At 49.2% G+C, this 17,933-nt stretch overlaps 7 protein-coding genes across 7 annotated transcripts; 3 read left to right on the forward strand and 4 right to left on the reverse strand.

Moving 5' to 3' along the window:
* Nucleotides 1–436: 436 nt before the first annotated feature.
* Nucleotides 437–1,923, forward strand: LTR64_005205 (uncharacterized protein; the record flags this gene model as incomplete). Its single annotated transcript, XM_064899545.1, has 2 exons — nucleotides 437–1,844; nucleotides 1,916–1,923. 2 exons carry the CDS (start codon nucleotides 437–439, stop codon nucleotides 1,921–1,923), a joined length of 1,416 nt encoding a protein of 471 aa, XP_064752857.1.
* A 708-nt stretch (nucleotides 1,924–2,631) lies between these two features.
* Nucleotides 2,632–4,110, forward strand: LTR64_005206 (uncharacterized protein; the record flags this gene model as incomplete). Its single annotated transcript, XM_064899546.1, has 1 exon — nucleotides 2,632–4,110. One exon carries the CDS (start codon nucleotides 2,632–2,634, stop codon nucleotides 4,108–4,110), a length of 1,479 nt encoding a protein of 492 aa, XP_064752858.1.
* Nucleotides 4,111–4,565: 455 nt separating this feature from the next.
* On the reverse strand, nucleotides 4,566–7,158 carry LTR64_005207 (uncharacterized protein; the record flags this gene model as incomplete). The annotated part of the gene is made up of 2 exons (XM_064899547.1): nucleotides 4,566–6,663; nucleotides 6,713–7,158. 2 exons carry the CDS (start codon nucleotides 7,156–7,158, stop codon nucleotides 4,566–4,568), a joined length of 2,544 nt encoding a protein of 847 aa, XP_064752859.1.
* A 1,305-nt stretch (nucleotides 7,159–8,463) lies between these two features.
* Nucleotides 8,464–9,879, forward strand: LTR64_005208 (uncharacterized protein; the record flags this gene model as incomplete). Its single annotated transcript, XM_064899548.1, has 3 exons — nucleotides 8,464–8,850; nucleotides 8,905–9,518; nucleotides 9,570–9,879. 3 exons carry the CDS (start codon nucleotides 8,464–8,466, stop codon nucleotides 9,877–9,879), a joined length of 1,311 nt encoding a protein of 436 aa, XP_064752860.1.
* Nucleotides 9,880–11,562: 1,683 nt separating this feature from the next.
* On the reverse strand, nucleotides 11,563–13,373 carry LTR64_005209 (uncharacterized protein; the record flags this gene model as incomplete). The annotated part of the gene is made up of 2 exons (XM_064899549.1): nucleotides 11,563–12,319; nucleotides 12,367–13,373. The coding sequence occupies 2 exons, from the start codon at nucleotides 13,371–13,373 to the stop codon at nucleotides 11,563–11,565; spliced, it is 1,764 nt and encodes a 587-aa protein (XP_064752861.1).
* A 1,080-nt stretch (nucleotides 13,374–14,453) lies between these two features.
* Nucleotides 14,454–16,111, reverse strand: LTR64_005210 (uncharacterized protein; the record flags this gene model as incomplete). The annotated part of the gene is made up of 3 exons (XM_064899550.1): nucleotides 14,454–15,375; nucleotides 15,425–15,785; nucleotides 16,030–16,111. 3 exons carry the CDS (start codon nucleotides 16,109–16,111, stop codon nucleotides 14,454–14,456), a joined length of 1,365 nt encoding a protein of 454 aa, XP_064752862.1.
* Nucleotides 16,112–16,609: 498 nt separating this feature from the next.
* On the reverse strand, nucleotides 16,610–17,561 carry LTR64_005211 (uncharacterized protein; the record flags this gene model as incomplete). Its single annotated transcript, XM_064899551.1, has 2 exons — nucleotides 16,610–17,073; nucleotides 17,129–17,561. 2 exons carry the CDS (start codon nucleotides 17,559–17,561, stop codon nucleotides 16,610–16,612), a joined length of 897 nt encoding a protein of 298 aa, XP_064752863.1.
* Between the last annotated feature and the right edge of the window lie 372 nt (nucleotides 17,562–17,933).

Genomic DNA, 17,933 nt, shown 5'->3' on the forward strand with positions numbered 1-17,933 from the left:
GCATAAAGTTCCAGGCATTTGAGCTCATAGTGGGGGTGTTGTTTCCTGCCAACTCTTTTAAGGAAGCGCTGATAGGCAGAACTCCAAGTCCAGCCATGGGATTTTGCAAGTGTGGTCAGAATATAGCCAGCGAGGAAGGACGTCATGTAGAGTCTCTGCTTCACACCCACTGACTGATTTCGACAGCTGCAATAAGAGATTGGCCTTGCAGGTTGTTTGTCAGTCAGCCCGAAAAAGTCCTCAACACGCAAGACTTCAAGATCAGTCGCAGAACATCTGCACGAGCAAGAACGACATAGCCTCGACTTGTGGTCTATCCGTTGGAACGACTTCTGACCCACCTACTCTTTCTTCACATCCGGTTTGAAAGTGTAATTGAGAGCTGGAGCGAAGGAGCGAACGAGCACCTCCCTTGATTTGAGATCGTCGTTGAAAAATGCCACAGCACGATCCCGAGTCCGTCACATGGCCCACGCTCGATGACTACAATATCCCCTCATTACCACCACCTTCTAGGTCACACGTTCGCTCACGCTCGGCAATCGATATACCTCTTCTACTGCCCAGACGAGACTCGCCATCTCCGACGCGTTCCAGCACATATCTGCCCTTCGTGACTTCTTCACGATCCCCCTCTCCAAAACGACAAACCCAAGAAGTCGTGCTAGACGATACCACTGCACAGCAGACCAGAACGAGGACAAAAACCAAGGTTGGAAATTTAGCTACATGGTTCGAAGGGTCTTCTGATCCTGTCAACATCGGTCTCGTCGCCGCCGAACAACCTGTCTCAAGTAGTCTGATGCAGACACCTTTCGCAGAGAGTCGAGAATCGCTTCACTCGACACATATCCAACCACAGAGACCAGCAATGCAGTCGGCCAGTAGCTCAACCTCGCGGTTCGGCTTCTTCACTCGGAAACCTCCCGAGGCACAGTCTAAAGCTGATCACGAGGCACTAGCCGCCGCAAGCATTGCCTCGACCCTGTTCCCAGATGGCACACCGGATGAGTTTTCACAGGTCGCGTTCAAGAAATTGCAACAAAATGCCGAGAACGCGTTACGAATCCTGCAAGCCGCCCACACAGAACAAGTAGCAGCATTACGAAAGGTCACGTCTGAAAGGAACATTCAGGCAGATGAGCTCGAAGCTTCTGTGACACGAAACGAGCATCTCAAAGCACAACTCTTAGAACTGGCAGAAAGGTCAGCGCAACAAGACAAGCTGATATCATCACTACAAACAGAGAACGAACAACTCAAAGCGAACGAGACCGCCCTGCGCAGTATCAGGGTCATTACAGATTACACGTCGCCAGACAGCCAGGAACCTAAGCTGCAGAACAGGTCATCGCGTATCTCGTCCGCTGAGTCGACCAACAGCGCCAGCACAGACATGAGCGGGACAAATGCTTCCATCTTCTCAAACGACGACGTCCTGAACGAACGCTCACCAGGAACCTCTGTTGGTTGTCCATCTCCATCGCCTACTCTCAGACGCGGCCGTTGTCGTGTTACCACTCCCAGTGTCAGCATTTCCCAGGTCGAGCACTTAAAATCACTGACTACAAATGTTGAGACAGTTGTTGGCAACGTCCCTGCCCAGATACAACCATGTCGAATCTGCCACGGGGTCGATCCACACGAGGCTTGGAATGTACTTGGTGTGATGAGAGCAGAGAATGCTGGACTCAAGGACAGGATTATGGAATTAGAAAACGGCCAGGATGCCGTCATGGGTTTGCTGGACTGGCGCCCTGTTGAGCTGCAGGCGTTGAATAGGAGAGTCGAGCGAATCATGAGCAAAAGCGACGATGACGAGGTAGACAGTGACATGATGAGAGGTACGATATGTTGACACGACACTATTTGACGGAAGACTTGGTGAGTTATTGCCACACATGGACTGGAGCAGGAACATGAGCTAAAACTGCATGCACACGGAGCTGGCGATCTGAGACGAGATGATGTTGACAATATCAGGTTTTCTCTTCATTATATACCCCTTCTGATGGACTACGTGGTGAAACGGCGTTTGTGGGAGATTAGCTATCACTAGATAGATAGCATTGAGCCTGTAAAAATGTTTTGAATGTATCAATGCCAATCACCATTTCCGACTTAGATGCTACGTGTAAATGATGAACTAACAAAGGGCGATGAGTGTGAGCATGTCCGCTAGCTACTAGCCTTTCCCAGCCATCAACGACATCCATTTTTTAACTCCCAAGAAGTTGCCGCTGTAGAGCTGATCTACGACGTTTATCGCGGTTCCACAATCCTTCTCCCAGCCACCCTACCTCGATGGAATCAACAGATTCGTTCAGCGCTCTGACAGTCAGAGTCTCCCTCCTATCATCTCTCTTCATCTTGATATGACTGTGATGTATATGCTGTTCTGTTGGACTTCAGGTGAGCACAAGTACCAACAAACAGTGCCATGTCTATTGTGATTCCATGAATCAGTTTACTTGGACAACGATATCCAAACAACGTACCCTGAAAGCCCTTCTCTTTCTTCTTTGAGTCCTTTGTCTCTTTCATGTTTTCACTGGTAGGTAAAGTCGAGGATTTTTTCCGTCAGAAAGACGATTGAACACCCACGTGAGAATCAGTATCTTGCTCGCAAACATGTCTTTTCAAGGCTTAACACCAGAAGCACTTGTTGAACGATCGGATAGTAAGAATCCCGCTACCACGTGTAAAGGCCTTACAAGCTCTGGAAGGCCATGTCGTCGAGGTTTGGCAGCCACGCCAGGTTCTTCGCCTGCGAATTCACCTTTTCGGAAGAGCGACGGCAATGGCACTGGTGTTGTCGCCATTCTGAATGAAGGAGATGCTGCTGCCTTTTTCTGCTGGCAGCACAAGGACCAGGCGGATAACCTCGTCGCCCAAATGAAGCAGAACCAGCGCGTGGATGACCAGACTACTAGAATAGTACCACTTCAGAAGCGCAGTAGCATCGACACACTTGCCGAAAAAGTCGGCGTGCTGGACCTCGAGGCTGAGAGTGAGGTAGGGCACAAATTCAGGAAGCGAAGGGTGAAGAAACGAGACACTCTGCCCACCGAGTGGCAGCGTATCGAAGGACCACTGATGAGCATTCCCGCTGACGTGGTAGAAGAGACAATACAGCCGCAAAGGCAAACGAAGAAGAAGCAGGAGAGCTACGGCAGATCGAATGTGAAAGCATCATGGAGTTGTTGTATCAGAGCGGACAATGACGAAGATGAGGACTTGCCTGTACGAAGGAGGAAGAGACGTTCAAGCCAAACAAGGCCAAGGCCACAGTCGTACAGCACGAGACCTGCACAACCTCAGATGCAAGAACACTATGATCCTCGAAGGCAGAGTCAGAGCCGTCGACATAGTCAAGCACAACTCACGCCTACCAGACCACGTCCACAACCAGTAGCACATGCCTCATCACCACCACACACCCAGACACAAAACTTCCTCTCTTTCATTCCACAGCATCTCGACCTACCAACGACATCCACCCTTCTTGCTGAACTGGCGAAACCATTTGCCAAGGACGACGAAGCCGGATACATATACATCTTCTGGCTGACACCGACCACTGAAAACAGCACACCCGACGATGACGTCGCATCAACCATTCTCGACGGAGATATCGACTACCAACACACATCACGAAATCGCAGCACTATAACACCCTCCACTGATCCTCGCCGGAAACGCGCAACTCAACTCGACCGCTACGCCTCGGTACGCAAGAACAACAATTCTGCGAATCCACCAAAGATTCTGCTCAAAATCGGCCGTGCCCAGAACGTCCACCGTAGGATGACTCAATGGACCAAACAGTGTAATCAGAACATCACGTTGGTACGCTACTATCCGCACTACGCCTCTGAGGCAGCTGATCCAAGGAGTCCTGACGGCGCCAGGGTGCCGCACGTCAATCGTGTGGAGAGGCTGGTGCATCTTGAGCTAAGGGGTTTGGGAATGGGCGTGAGTAAAGTATGTGAAGACTGCGGGAGAGAGCACAAGGAGTGGTTTGAGGTTGAGGCTACGAGGGCTGGATTGAAAGGGGTGGACGAATGTGTGAGAAGGTGGGTTCGGTGGGCGGAGGCGGAAGGAAGATGAAGCGCGCAAAGGTGGCAGTAACACACGTAGCATGGTATTGTTGAAGTAGTTAAGAGTGATCATAATAATATTGTTGCTCAAGACTACAAGGATCTCGTAGCGTACACTTGCCTTGTTCTATCTTGTTCTGTCTTGTTAGCCATGTACTGTAAGTATGCATTCTCTGCCGCAGCATCCTCTTCCCCCAACAAGCACTACTCAATCACGATGACCGTCTATATCAATTCGTGTATAGACACCTGCCAAAGTCTTCTCCACAGCGATGACATGATACCAGAAGACGTTGAAGGCTAGTGGTTAGAGGACATCAGTCCAGCGAACAGTAAATATATTTGTTTCAATAAGAAACGGGCGTGGACTACAAACAGCGCTGTTACTAAAACTAACAGAGCAGAAGTCCATTCATAACAATCGTCGTAATTACGATGATGACATTTCGTAGCGTACTATACATTTCAGCCAGGAAGCTCAACAGGTAGTATCATACCTGGATCCATCCTTTCTGTCTTCTTCGGAGCACGATCAAGAATAAGCAAAAGCTCATGATGACCTGAAGCCAAAGCCATCTCGTACGGTGCCTTACCTTCAGCGTTTGCCCGGAAAGCATCAGCACCTTGTTCAGTCAAGAATGAGGTCACAGTGGTGCGGACCTTCAGATCACTACTATACGAGCCGGTCCAGAAAGTGACTGCCTGATGGAGCACAGTTTTGCCAGAGTCGTCATACGGTTCATCGATGTTCCACCCGTGCTTGAGCAATATCCTCATGATTGCCACAATTCGAGTGGCGAGCGTGTCCCTCTCTGGTTCGGAGATAGTCTTCATTAGCCACGAACGATTCATCAACTGTCCTGCCAGCGTTGACCACGTATCTGGCTCAGATGGTCTGGCACCATTTGCGGTCAGATATTCGACCATTGCCACCTGTCGAGCACCAACAGCGAATTTCAGTGGAGAGAATTTGGTTGTGTATCCGAATGGGATCTCGTTAATGTTGAAGCCCGCGGTCAGAAGGCATTGAGCCATGTGGATCTCGCCAAAAAGTGCAGCATAGTGTAGTGCTGTGACTCTTTCTGGTTGGCCAGGCTTGCGAAATTTCGATCGCCATGAGCTTAGCTTCTTTTCGAGGATGCTCGTAAAAGCTGTATGATTGCCGTCGCAAACAGCATCTTCTAGCGAGTCTCTGGGTTTGCATCCGATATTGTTGAGGATTTCGGCTCGGGCCAAAGGTTTGATCTGAGAGGTTGCTGCTTTTGCGCGCGTCGCCAGTGGAGGCATGGTGATACCAAGTACTTCCGGGCAGACAGCATGATATCTACTAGTACTGTCGTCATTTGCTGTGCTAGAACCACCTCTGTCCTCGGTGGACGAGTTCGATCTTACTGTGAAGGATCGCCCACTGTTCCAGCTTGTCTGGTTGGAGAAAGAACGTAGATGTGGGCGTTGTGGAACAAAGTTCACTGTCTGCGAAGGTGTTGCGGTTGCGGAGCCATGCGTGTCGCTATTCATGGACGATATGAACGGCGACATCGGAACCGCACTCTGAATCGGAGGTGTCGGCAACTCTGATCTTGAAACTGTGGGTGACACAGGGTTAACGTGTTCCAGTGGTAGACCTAAGGACTCTCCGACCCTTTTGAGAATCGTGTCCCTTTTGTTTTCTGGCAGCATTGCAAGGCACGATGTAGCACGAGCACGATTGTCGAGCAATACATAGATGTGAGACATAAGTGCCGTTGACTCGAGAGCCGCATCGCTCTGCTTGCCTAGCAATTTTCTTCGTGCTTGCAGAGCTTTCTTGCACTCCGTTTGTGCTTGCTCGGTCTGTCCCATCCGAATATAAAGGAGTGATAACAGGTGCAAAGCATCGAATACGCATATCCGCTGCTCATCTGAAACTGTTGGTTGCTGGCTCAATTTTAGAAGAGCCTTTGCGGCAGTCGTTGCTTCTTGTGTGTGATATGCACAGAGAGCAATCTTGAACTCCAAGAGAAACATGTCGGAGAAAGTGCGTCGTGATTCATGAAGCTGCTGTAGGACGTGTAGGGCTTCTCGTAGTAGAGACTCGGCTTCTTTCCAGTCCTGCAGATTGAATGCTTTCATGCCGGCGTCAAGTGCTGCTTGAGCAAGGTCAGTGTCCCAATCATCATCGAAACCGTCATCTTCGCCAGTGACAGTGATTTCCTTTCGAGAGATATGACTATCGGGAGTGGCACTTGTTGGAAAGGTATACCGGTCGTGGTCAGAAAAGACAGACGGTTCATCAGAAAGTACGTCTGACTGATCGGAGTGGCGATTGGAATCCAAAGTATTCACCCATTCCGAGACCTGAACGTCGTAGTTCAGTAGTGCTTGCTGCGAAGTACCAAAACGCGTGGCTGACTCAGGCTCGTATGTGATCCTGCACTTTGCGACTAATTCTTGTGCGCATTTTACCAACGTGGACTCGTTGCAAGACAGCTGAGGTTGAGCGGCGCTTTTCGAAGATGTGTGTAGTTTTTCGACAAGATCCTGTAGTTCGGCGATCTCCTGACCTTGGGGTGTCCTCAATGTCCTGCATGTCAGATCAGTATTGCCGAAGATCAGTCTAGGATAGAGCTCACATGTTGGTCAACAAGCGCATGGCATGTAAGTTCCTGTTGTGCCTGTATATTTCCGTCTGCATACATGCTATCTGATCTTTGCCTCTTCCCATCTGGATTTCATGTTGAGATGGAGTTGTAATGTTCCCGGGATATCCTGCGATATTCTTCGCAACCAGCTCCGTCTGTTGAATTGTTCGACTCGTAGCCTGTACCACAGTCGCAAGACAACTCCACACCTTACTGTCGATTTCATTGTGTGGTGGTACCTGAGACTTGTGTTTGCTCATCAACTCCTTAAGGGCAATGAAAATAGAATCGCACTCTCGGGCCAGCGATTGAACATCCACTGCTAGATTCTTGAGTGAATCATCAGCTGAAAGTTCATTTCCGTCAAGTCTGAGGAGAAAAGCGCTTAGCCTCGAGGCTGTTTTGCTCAATGCAAGAACTGCAGAGGCTATACTCATGACTGCGAATAGGTGTGACCATTCAACCTATACCTGCGAAGTTCCATACATGCTGTGATCGGAAGCGAGCGCGCTGAGCAGTCCATACCAGAGTATGGACAAAAGGCGCGAGAGATTAGATACCGAGCATGTGGACTGGACGGGACGACAGGCTGGTTTCGGGGGACATGCTTCGGCGTGTTACAGCCTTTTGTGCTACGATGAAAGAGTGACCACCTCTTAGCAAGATGATTCAATCGTGAGAGCCGTACAGGCGGAATCACCCACTTGTAACGAGCAAATCATCGAACAGACTGAAGCTTTGGCGAGGCAGTTAAGCGAGTGTGGATGGGATCAGATGTGCTCGTAGCTGCTCATTTCCTGACACTAACCCATGTGGCTTGCTTGGTCATGCAATATCAGCCTTAAAGTGAATGGCATGGCTCCGTCGAGTCGTTCTAGATCAGTGATGTGCCCAAAGAGTGCGGTCTTCAGCTTGATATGTGACAAAGCTATGGCAAGGTGTAAGAATGCTCAGACATAGCCTATCGAGGACAGGAAATCATATCTGAGTTCTGACAATCTCAGTGCCAGATCCGGTCTTTGCAATACCTAAAAGATTGCACGTCGGATTGTTGCCACTGAAGCGAGGCGAGGATACTGACAGCTGAACACGCGAAGGGAATTGTGTGGAGCACTTGAGAGAGCTAAATGGGCTTGGCAGGCTCGAACCACCTTGCTGTCTTCCCACGAAAGTGTTTCTCTTTCATTTCAGCCCATCTAAGCTAGCAGCAACCACAACACCCCTGCGAGACGAGGCCTGCCTTCTGTGTTACCACGATGGGGGCGACATGCGCTCCTCGCAACGTGATCGTCCCTTGGCTGTGCTCAAAATTCGACTTGCCCATTAGCTCAGTCCTCTCTTCGCTGTATCTCTTCTGCTCGTGCTTGCGCAGGGCTGCCGCAACGTATTCGAACCATCTTCTTACTGCTGAGTCCGCTGTCCGAAGTCGACGTACTGACAGCAACCTTAGACTATACTTGTTGACCTGGAGCTCATCTCATTTCTACGGTGCACGTTCGCTAACACAATGGATGGAATTGCGAAGAGCCCAACTCACACTCAGTGGACGGCTCGTTCGCTTGATCATGAACAAACAATAACACCAGCCGGCTGGAAGTACAGAAGCATAAAACTCGGACCTATCAGACTTCCTTGGTATGCCTCACCTGAGTCGCAGTTGCTTCTGGTCGCCTTCGTGTGCTTCCTCTGTCCGGGTACGAATAATATGATATTTATTGATGTGTTACTGATACTCTATAGGTATGTTCAATGCCATCAACGGTCTCGGCGGCGCGGGGCAGATAGAAGATGACGTGGAAGCGAGTGCTGCCTCAAATTCCGCACTGTACGCTACTTTCGCTGTTGTTGGCTTTTTCGCTGGCACCGTCGTCAATGCCCTCGGTATCAGGATTGCGCTCTCGTTTGGTGGTCTTGGATATTGCGTCTACATCAGCTCGTACCTGTACTACAACCACGTTCACAAGGATGGCTATGTTGTCTTCGCTGGCGTATTGCTCGGCTGCTGTGCAGGTATTCTCTGGTCGGCTCAGGGCGCGATCATGATGTCCTATCCTACAGAAAAGGTCAAAGGTCGATACATCTCTTGGTTTTGGATAATATTCAATTTGGGTGCTGTTATCGGCAGTCTGGTAGGTTAACCTGAAGAAAGCAAAGTGGATTAGAGACGCTAATCTTAATTCCAGGGAGCATTGGGTATAAATTTCCACGAAGTCGACTCGAATGTTCCTGTTACCGACGGTACATACATTGCTATTCTGGTTCTCACCTTCATTGGAGCTTGCCTCTCCTGGACGCTGGTCGATGCTAAGCACATCATACGTTCTGACGGTTCAAGAATCATCCTGATGAAACACCCTACATGGAGAAGCGAGATCGTTGGGTTATGGGAGACACTTCGAACTGACGTCTATGTCATACTGCTTTTCCCAATGTTCTTTGCCTCGAACTGGTTCTACACTTATCAATTCAACGGTGTCAACCTACCACGATTCAATGTGCGTACTCGAGCACTTAACAGCGCTCTTTACTGGTTGGGTCAAATGTTCGGAGCTCTTATCTTTGGCTTTGCACTAGATTTCCCAAACGTTAGGAGAACAAATCGAGCGAAGATAGCTTGGTTGGTCATGTTCATACTTACTTTCGCCGTCTGGGGCGGCGGGTATGTCTTCCAGATGCAGTACACCCGAGATCACGCTCCGAGAAAGTACGATTGGACAGACAATGGCTTTATTGGACCAATGTTCCTATACATTACTTACGGTTTCTACGATGCAGCATGGCAAACTTGTGTATACTGGTAAGCAATTCCGAGTCAACGTAGCCACTATGATTGATTAACTGTTACCAGGTTCATGGGCGCTATTACGAACAACAGTCGCAAGCTTGCTAATTTTGCAGGCTTCTACAAAGGGATACAATCCGCAGGTGCAGCCATTATCTGGAGTTTGGACAGAAGAAGGACACCGTATATGAACCTTTTTGCTTCATGTTGGGTTCTGCTTGCAGGCAGTCTGATCATTGCGCTGCCAGTAATGTTGCTTAAGATCAAGGATACTGTGCCCGTGGAGGAGGACCTCAAATTCACAGACGAGATTATTGAAGACGTCATGGGTCAGAGAATGGTGCATAATCCTTCTCATCGATCAAGGTTTGAATGAATATCTTCTGGTAAATATTGATGGTCTTTGAGGGGCCAATGTGAAGTGAAGGATATAAGAATATTGTTGTTGTAGTAAAATTCGAGGCCCAATTCCGAGAAGGTTCTCGATCACAGTCATCTTGCAGACCTCGAACGTGGTTCGAGGTAGGACTGAAGCTAATCTGAGATGCTTTTGGTGTAGCGGACACTCTCCCACATGTATCTCGAGTGAAGGCTCATTCGAATGTTCGAAAAATTTGCCACTGCCAGCGGTCGCTGATCGGTGAGATCGCAGAGTCACATTTTGCAAAGTACATGCCGGCGCTCCCAAAGTATATAATCACTCCTCCCTGTTCAGTTCCATTCGATCTTCTCACATCCAACCAAATTCTTACCTCTTCAATCCTCTTCCACGCTCCCTAGAGAGTGCAAAACCTCGTACACACCTTCGACCGAGTCAACGATTTGTTATCTTCGAGATGTATGCCATAAAGTTGCTGGCCTGCAGCATACTTTCACTTCCCCTCCTAGCGACCGCAAATCCGATAGCTGAACAGTCACTCGAGCGTGCAGGCTGTGCAAAGACTGAAAACACCCAAGCCGTAAATTGGTTTCATGAGAGCGAGCAATATGTGATGTATGTCCCAGTCGACAGTACCTGGCACACCATATCCGGCGATCCCGAGCTAGGTTGTGTATCATATTCCATGGGTGGAAGCTGTGTGGACTGCAATATCTTAATGTACGCCGTGACGCTCCAGACTCCAGGCAACTGCATCATCCAAGTCTTCTACGAAGAACTCAACACCCTCCGCTACTACGATGTGAAAGACAAAGACCTGGTGGTCCAGATAACAGCTGCCACTCCGAAATGGATCAAATGCAAGCCTCTGGCTGCGGCATGCCGAGGAGTTGAGGAAATAGCTCAGAATTCAGGACGAGAGGGTGTTGAGGAGGTTGTCCCAGCAGTGAAGATGAGAGATACTGAAACATAAGCAATTCCCCTCGGTTGTGAATTCGGTGAATACACCCAGCCTCTCATTTGGGTCTCTGCCACAGATCAGCTTTATGTCATGTATGCCCCAGTCGACGACCATCCTCATCGAGTCATGGACCCTAAACGAGAACTACATTGCCTTTCGGATTCTGATAATGATACTTGCGTCAACTGCGACATCGTGATGAAAGGGGTAGAGGTGCAAGACCGAGGAAGTTGTCGATTCAGCCTCGACGTTGAACAGACAGTCGCTGTACTCACTCTCGAGGATGTCACTGCTTTCCATGGTGTGGTTTATTTCCAGAACTCAACGCCGATCGATGTCTGGTGCAAACATGATTAGAAGTGGGAGCAGAGGATCGAAGAAGAACCTGAGGTTCAGTGTCAGCGGTTATCAGATTCGGTCAGATATTGAAGAGCTCCGGACACGAAGGAGAAACAAAGCGAGATGGTGACGACCCTGGTACACGACCAGCGATCAGGTACGAGTTGCCTCCTGATATTTTGGCATCAGATTTCGATCAGATCTTGTTTGCCAGCATACTGCAGATGATTTTTTAGTGATTCGTAGAGCCATCACCTGTGTGCAAGGCAGACGTTTGGCACACGCAAGCCTGACCACAATCTTAGACCAGTTTCTGCTTAGTACTCCATTAGAACACCCGCAAAGTGGTTCTAGTAGGAGATCACTGGTCTGAATCACTTTCACGCCGTCTGCGTCCTCAAATAGACTCTCCCAGGACAATGTCCATTCGGCTTAGCACTCCCACTCAACGTCTGATAGACTCTATGCCCCTCCACCACATTCTTCTTGATCCTTCCCTCTCTCACACCCTTCTCGTACTCCTTCCCAAACTCCACTGCAGTACTTTCCGGAATAAGTGGTTGCAAATCCGCCTCTTCGCCAGGATACTCCAGCACAAAGTCGATCTCCCTCGCCGTTAACGCAAGGATAATCTTACTTTCCACCATCGCCAATTCCTGTCCGATACAGTTCCTTGGGCCGACAGAGAAAGCCTGGAATGCATACTTTCCAGCTGGCGTGAAGAGCTCACTGGCAGGAAACGGGGTCTGCATAGGAATGAATCGCTCAGGAATGAACTGTCGTGGTTGTGGGAAGAAGCGCTTGTTTCGACCTATCATGTAGGCTGTAGGCCAGATGTGTACGCCTTCGAGGGGGAAACGCTCCCCTGTACGAGGATTGACCATCGTGGTGTGTTGGACGGATCCTTGGGGGCTGATCCAGCGGAGTGTGCTTGCTGGTGGGAAGATGCGTAGGGTCTCTTTGACGACGGCCGTGGTGTATTCAAGTTTGTTGATGATGTATGGGTCTTTTCGGATAGTTTCAGCGGCGGATGTTCCTGGTGGGAAGACGGTATTGAGTTCTTCGTCGAGTTTTTTTCTTGCGTCAGGGTTTCTGTGGAGTAGGTAGTATGCATAGCTGATGGTAGACGATGTAGTGCTAAACTTGATTAGCTGACTTCCAGAACGAACCAGTGATTAGCGTACTCGTGTCCTGCGAAGAAGAACGTCTTGATAGTGTCGATCAAATCCCTTTCCAAGCTCTTCGGCACGTCTTTGGGACTGGTAATCTGTTTCATCTGCCCAGAAGGATCACTCATAGAGATCTCCTTCTCATATGCATTCAACGCAAGGTCAATGATCGACTTCTTCTTCGAGCCCTTCTTATCACCGGCCTCGTCTTGTATGTCCTTCGCTCTCCGCACGATCTTGTGATTGACCTCTTCTAGGATAGCCCTATCGAGCTTCCTCGAGTTCCACCACAAGCGTAAAGGCCTCAAAGGCTCCACCGCTTGCCACGGATAGATAGCAGTAGCAGGAGGCATCATTAGCACTCTTTCCCGAAAATAGTGAACAATGGGATGGAGCTTTCTTTGAGCATCCATATCAAGATCGAAGACCGCCAGTCCGATGATGTCGATAGTCAATCTGGTGGCATACTCCTCAAGCTCGAACAGCTCGTTTTTCCGAGCCTTCTCTTCCAGCACAGTCATGAACCTAAGGCTAGCTTCGACAATAGCATCAGCATATGTCATGATGTTGGATGCTGAGAAGCCAGGATTGAACATCGATCGCAGGCTCTTCCATCTTTCTCCTTCGAGTGCCACCATGTTATTCTTACCCAAGAATTTGTCGAGATAACCCGTCTCCATGGGACTCTTGGGCAAATTCTGCTTGACGTTGATATACTCGGCCACTAATTCGGGATCTGCAGAGAAGAGCCATAGAGGAGCGAAAGGACGCCAGTCAACGTAGAAGGTCTCCGGAAGGTTCCATCTCTCTCGTACGAAGTCTGTCCACGCATGAACATGTATGTCATCAGGAAAAAGACTCCTGCAAAGATCTGCTATGTGAAGGTGACCTATGAGCAAATTCTGCATTGGCGGTTGAGGTAGGCCATTGAGTCTCCTACGTTTCTGAAGCAGATCGTTAATGTAGAGAGCCAGGCTGGCAGTCAGGCAAACTGTGGCGGCGATAAATATCTGTGACCACATATTGCTGTTGTCGTGTCCAGAGTCTACCATGCGAGGTATGAGAGACGGAATCAGTATGGACAAGCTAGATAAGGTAGCTCGTCGTGACGACGCATCCGAAACATTACTGGTCGCACAGTGTGCTTGGCAGAATGCCAGCACGAGGTGAGATAGACAGAGCTTGAGAAGAGAAGCGCCACCGAAGAATGATGGGAGGCCTTGAAATGTTGATGATTGATTGCTTATGCTCCAATGATATGGCCGCGCACATCGGCATATTCGTGTCGAAAATGGCAAGGGTAACGACACACGTGCTTCATGGTTGAATCACTGCCAGTGGCAAGTCAATCACAGGACAGTTTTGACAAGCACGTCTGTCATCGTGACATGCAAAAGAGCAGCGAATTTTCTGCAATACGTTGATGGTTGAGAAGCACTGTAATGGATTGGGCAAGACAATCGCTGAGGGGGTCATACCGATCATGGAGCATCGATCTAGTTGCTATATTGGACGACTGCTGGTAAATGCACATTCTTTAACAAGGTCATACATTAGGAGACTATATACTCATCTTTGGTCAGAGCGAGGCAATGTACATCACACTGTGGCTAATGTGTTCGTGATTAACATTGTCAGCAAATCGACCCCAACTCAACCTCCCGCCAGCATGGTCCAATAATGAGATTCAGGAGCACCAAGACCAACTCTCCAGCACGGTCCAAGAGGCTCACCTGCTAATAAAAGCAAGGAGACGACTCTCGTTCAACATCCCAGTGATGTTCTGAGCTCGAACTGATCCAACAACGTGCTCATACAGACGGCCAGTCGAGCAGGACAACATAATTTGTGTGACGACAATCACCAACAACATCAGCTGCGCATGAGAAGGGCAGCTTGCATAATGAAGACTCCTGCAGGGCTCCCGATACATGACCCCAGGTTCTTTTTATGTTCAAACCAACTCACTGTGCTCAATATTAACAAACTCCTCCGCAACTTATCCAGGTGTAGAAAGGGGTCGTCAACTTCTTCAAAGGCCACAACATCATCACCAACTTGCAAGCATGCAACCACAACATCCCTTCACGCACCAGGTTCATCTAGAGTCTAGAGCCGTGGATGACCTTGTAGTCGACAATGAGCTCACGGCCACCATCGTTGATAACAAGAGCTCTGACGCTACCACGACCATCGTCAAAGGCACGACCAATCTTGCCAAACAGACCACCCTGATCAACGACAGGTAGGCCCTGCTTGACATCACCAGTCTCAGTCATGCAGACAATAGCACCGTCATCTCTCATGTCAAGGATTCTGTATTGCTTGAAAACAGGGCCAAGCATGCTCTGGACGACGACAGATGGCTCTGGGTTGCTGCAGAATGATGACTCCTCGTGAAGACCTCGAGTGAACAAATCAACACCTAGGTATCTGTATTGGCCAGTCTGACCAGACTGCGAGATGCGGATAACTTGGCAAGGTCGGCCCTGGAGGATCAAAAGGTCACCAATGCGGATGAAGTGGCATGGAATGGTGACAGTGTTGCCTGGAACACCACCTCGTGGCTGCACGTATCTGACAGTCTCGGTGACACCCTCTCTGACTCGTGTCGTGCCACTATCCTGCTGAACAGCATGGTCGTGGTGGCTACCACCAGAGAATGGGTGGAAGACTCTGTCAGCAGCACGCTCGACACCTCGTCGGAAGCTGTGGTATTCACCGTGGTCGTCGTAGTAGCCCATCTTGGTTTTTGGTTCTTTGTCGACTTTGACTTCTCTTACTGTCTCTTTCTGGTAAACTGTGTCGTCTCGAACTGGTCGGCGACGCTCGTATTCGATATCGTAGTTCGGTTGAGTACGACGGCGATATTCGCGCTCAGTGATGTCGATTTGAGTTTCCGGGAGTGGTCGCTCACGAACAAACTCTCGCTCTCGAGTGTAGTCGTGGGTTGCTGGTGGTCGGCTTGTGGTAACGTCGACGTTGACTTGCTTGGTCTGCTTGTAATCTGCAGGCTCTTGGTATCTAACAACCCAATTAGTGGCAGCATGGACAGAGTGATGGGGATGCTCACCTTTCTCTCGAAAGATCTACTTCAGCAAATCGACCAGTTTGTTCAAACTGTCGGTCAGAATACTGTCGTTCTTGGAATCGGCTGGGGTATTGCTGGTCAGAAACACGCTGTTCTTCAACGACACGAAATTCGTCAGTAACTGCTGGGTGTTCTTCTGGGCCTCTTCCTGCGTAGACGGTCTCTTCTTTGCGGTGGAATCGAGTATCTTCCCGTCCGACGCGCTGGGTGTTGGCCCCTTGGTTGACTTCCCCTTCTACCCTAGTCTCGGTGGTAGTTTCTACGGAAGTAGCGTCACTCCGGTACGTTGACGGGAAGACACTGATCGGGATAGGGACGCGGGCGTCGAAGTCCAGGTTGCCAACTTGTCGATCGTCTCAAGCTCTCGACTCTCCTAAGAGAAAAGAGAGCTCAAGACTGACGTCTTGAAAGGGGTTCTGGGGAGAAGAAGGAAAAGGATTGGGACCTTTTCGTTCTCAGCAGAGATGCTTTCTGATGTTCTCGAAATAGAGAAAAGATCAGGAATGCTGGGGTAGAAGATGGCTTGTGTGTAGATGGAGAGAAGGAACACAGACCAGGAAAGAAATGGCAGGGGAAAGCAGATAAACCAGAGGATGGAGACAGAGGCTTAGGAGGTTGGCCATTTTCTCCACCCAAACACCAAATAAACGAAAGGGACGTGTGAGTCATGATTGGTTGTTCTTGCCGCAGAGCTTGTTGCCAGGACGATGACCGTCCAAGCTAAGATCAATAGAGTATGGTTCAATCTACGTGTTTCAATATTTGGCAGAGACGCGACCGAGGTCGTCTGGAATAATCAGCCTGAGGATGCGAGATGTATATTTGGATCGATATCGAAGAAAATACGAAGAGTCCTGATCGCCAGGATTGTATTTTCGAACTCATCCAAAAAATTCAAGCGAATTACTTGGGCGCTGTTTCTTTTCTTCCCAGCCACTCCCTGCCACCTGGCCTTCGTGGTAATTGTTGATTGGGTCGCCAACTGTCTGTCAACCCGAGCGATATCTATCTCGTGTATCCAGCCACAGCAGAGAGTCCAAAGCACACTAGTCTACCATGAAGTCTGCGTATTATGCATCACTTTGTACAACCTCACTCGTCGATGACCAATACACGTGTCAACGTGGTTGATGTGAGTGTTCAGAAAGTCTCCACCTTCAATCACGTTCAGGCATTATCGAACTGCAGTTTCCAGTACAGATACTCATCTCTGAATGGATGGCGATCTCTATAGGCAAAATCTGGCAGACGGACGGCGTTGCTGCCTCTTCTATAGGTTTTGAATATGTCATTCCCGTCTCGCAGGTCGTGCTTGTCTCTTCGATTGTCCCCATCTTGCCCGTTCGCCTGCATTGGTTCTTTCTCAGCACGTACAGGCTGCATATCCCTACTCTCTCGAGCATACCAATCCACACTCTTTCCCAGTAAGATAGCTGGCTTTCCCTCAAGGACCTGTCGCAACACATGCCCTTCAGAACACGGCGTATATACCAAGCTCTTCTGCGTGACCTGCTCGAATCCTTGGGGAGTCTCTGCAACCTCGACATCTAACGTCCTGAGGAATTCGATATCAAGATCGTTGTAGGCCGGTTCTTGCGCCATCGCTTGTGGCATTTGGCCTAGTGTTTCTCCTGTGCAGGTCATGTCAGTCTACTTCAGCTTGACAACAGAACGCAGTAAGCATACCTATCGTGCTCTGAATCGTCTTCAATACCGCAAGCTGACATAGTGCCGTGTCCGCACTCTTGATCCAGCCATCACGTAGACCGCAGAAACTCGCTGTTCCAAACACGATGCACTTGTCGATGCTGCCGTCCGTGATCTCTGCTTGCAAGACCTGACTCTTCAACGTGTCAACCAACGCTCGGTATGCCTCCGAGGCTTTCCACAGACTATCAATCTTCTCATAGTGAGCGCGTATTTTAGATACTGTGCTTCCTGGTTCCGGTCCTGTTTTGTAAATTTGGCTGCTGTCATGGTCAGTGTGGGGTTGCAGCATTCTAGGTCTTCGTCGTGCGCCGTTCGTGTTCGTAGTTGTCACACGTATCCAGCCATCATCGTCTTGAATCTCGATGCGCTTGGCCACTACGTGCTTCTTCCTGCGGTTTGTGTGAGGCATTTCATGAGAATTTTCAGGTCTTTGACTAAGTATTCGTCGAAGACGTTAGGAGTAAACGAAATTTGGCGACGGTGGAAATTGTGGCATTCTAGGAGTTCGGGCACAGTGCGAGCACGGCATTTTTCCAGAATGTATCGATCAACGTGAAAAGCAAAATAGTAGGAGAGCAGGGTTGCCCAGCTCCTTTCCTGTAACATCACACCAGTTTGCAAGAACAGGTTCAAGATGTATGGCACGCTACGTTTTGCAGTCATCCATCACGCTGTTGACGAGTCGAATGTGTTGGGCCATTGGCATGGTTAGTTTCATACGGGTCATTCACGTCATTTTTATTCGAAAATCAATCTGAATAAATTTGCGTTTTTCATCCTC

Source organism: Lithohypha guttulata, assembly GCF_036872675.1.
Source record: "Lithohypha guttulata strain CCFEE 5908 chromosome Unknown scaffold_4, whole genome shotgun sequence".
Classification (NCBI taxonomy): domain Eukaryota; kingdom Fungi; phylum Ascomycota; class Eurotiomycetes; order Chaetothyriales; family Trichomeriaceae; genus Lithohypha; species Lithohypha guttulata.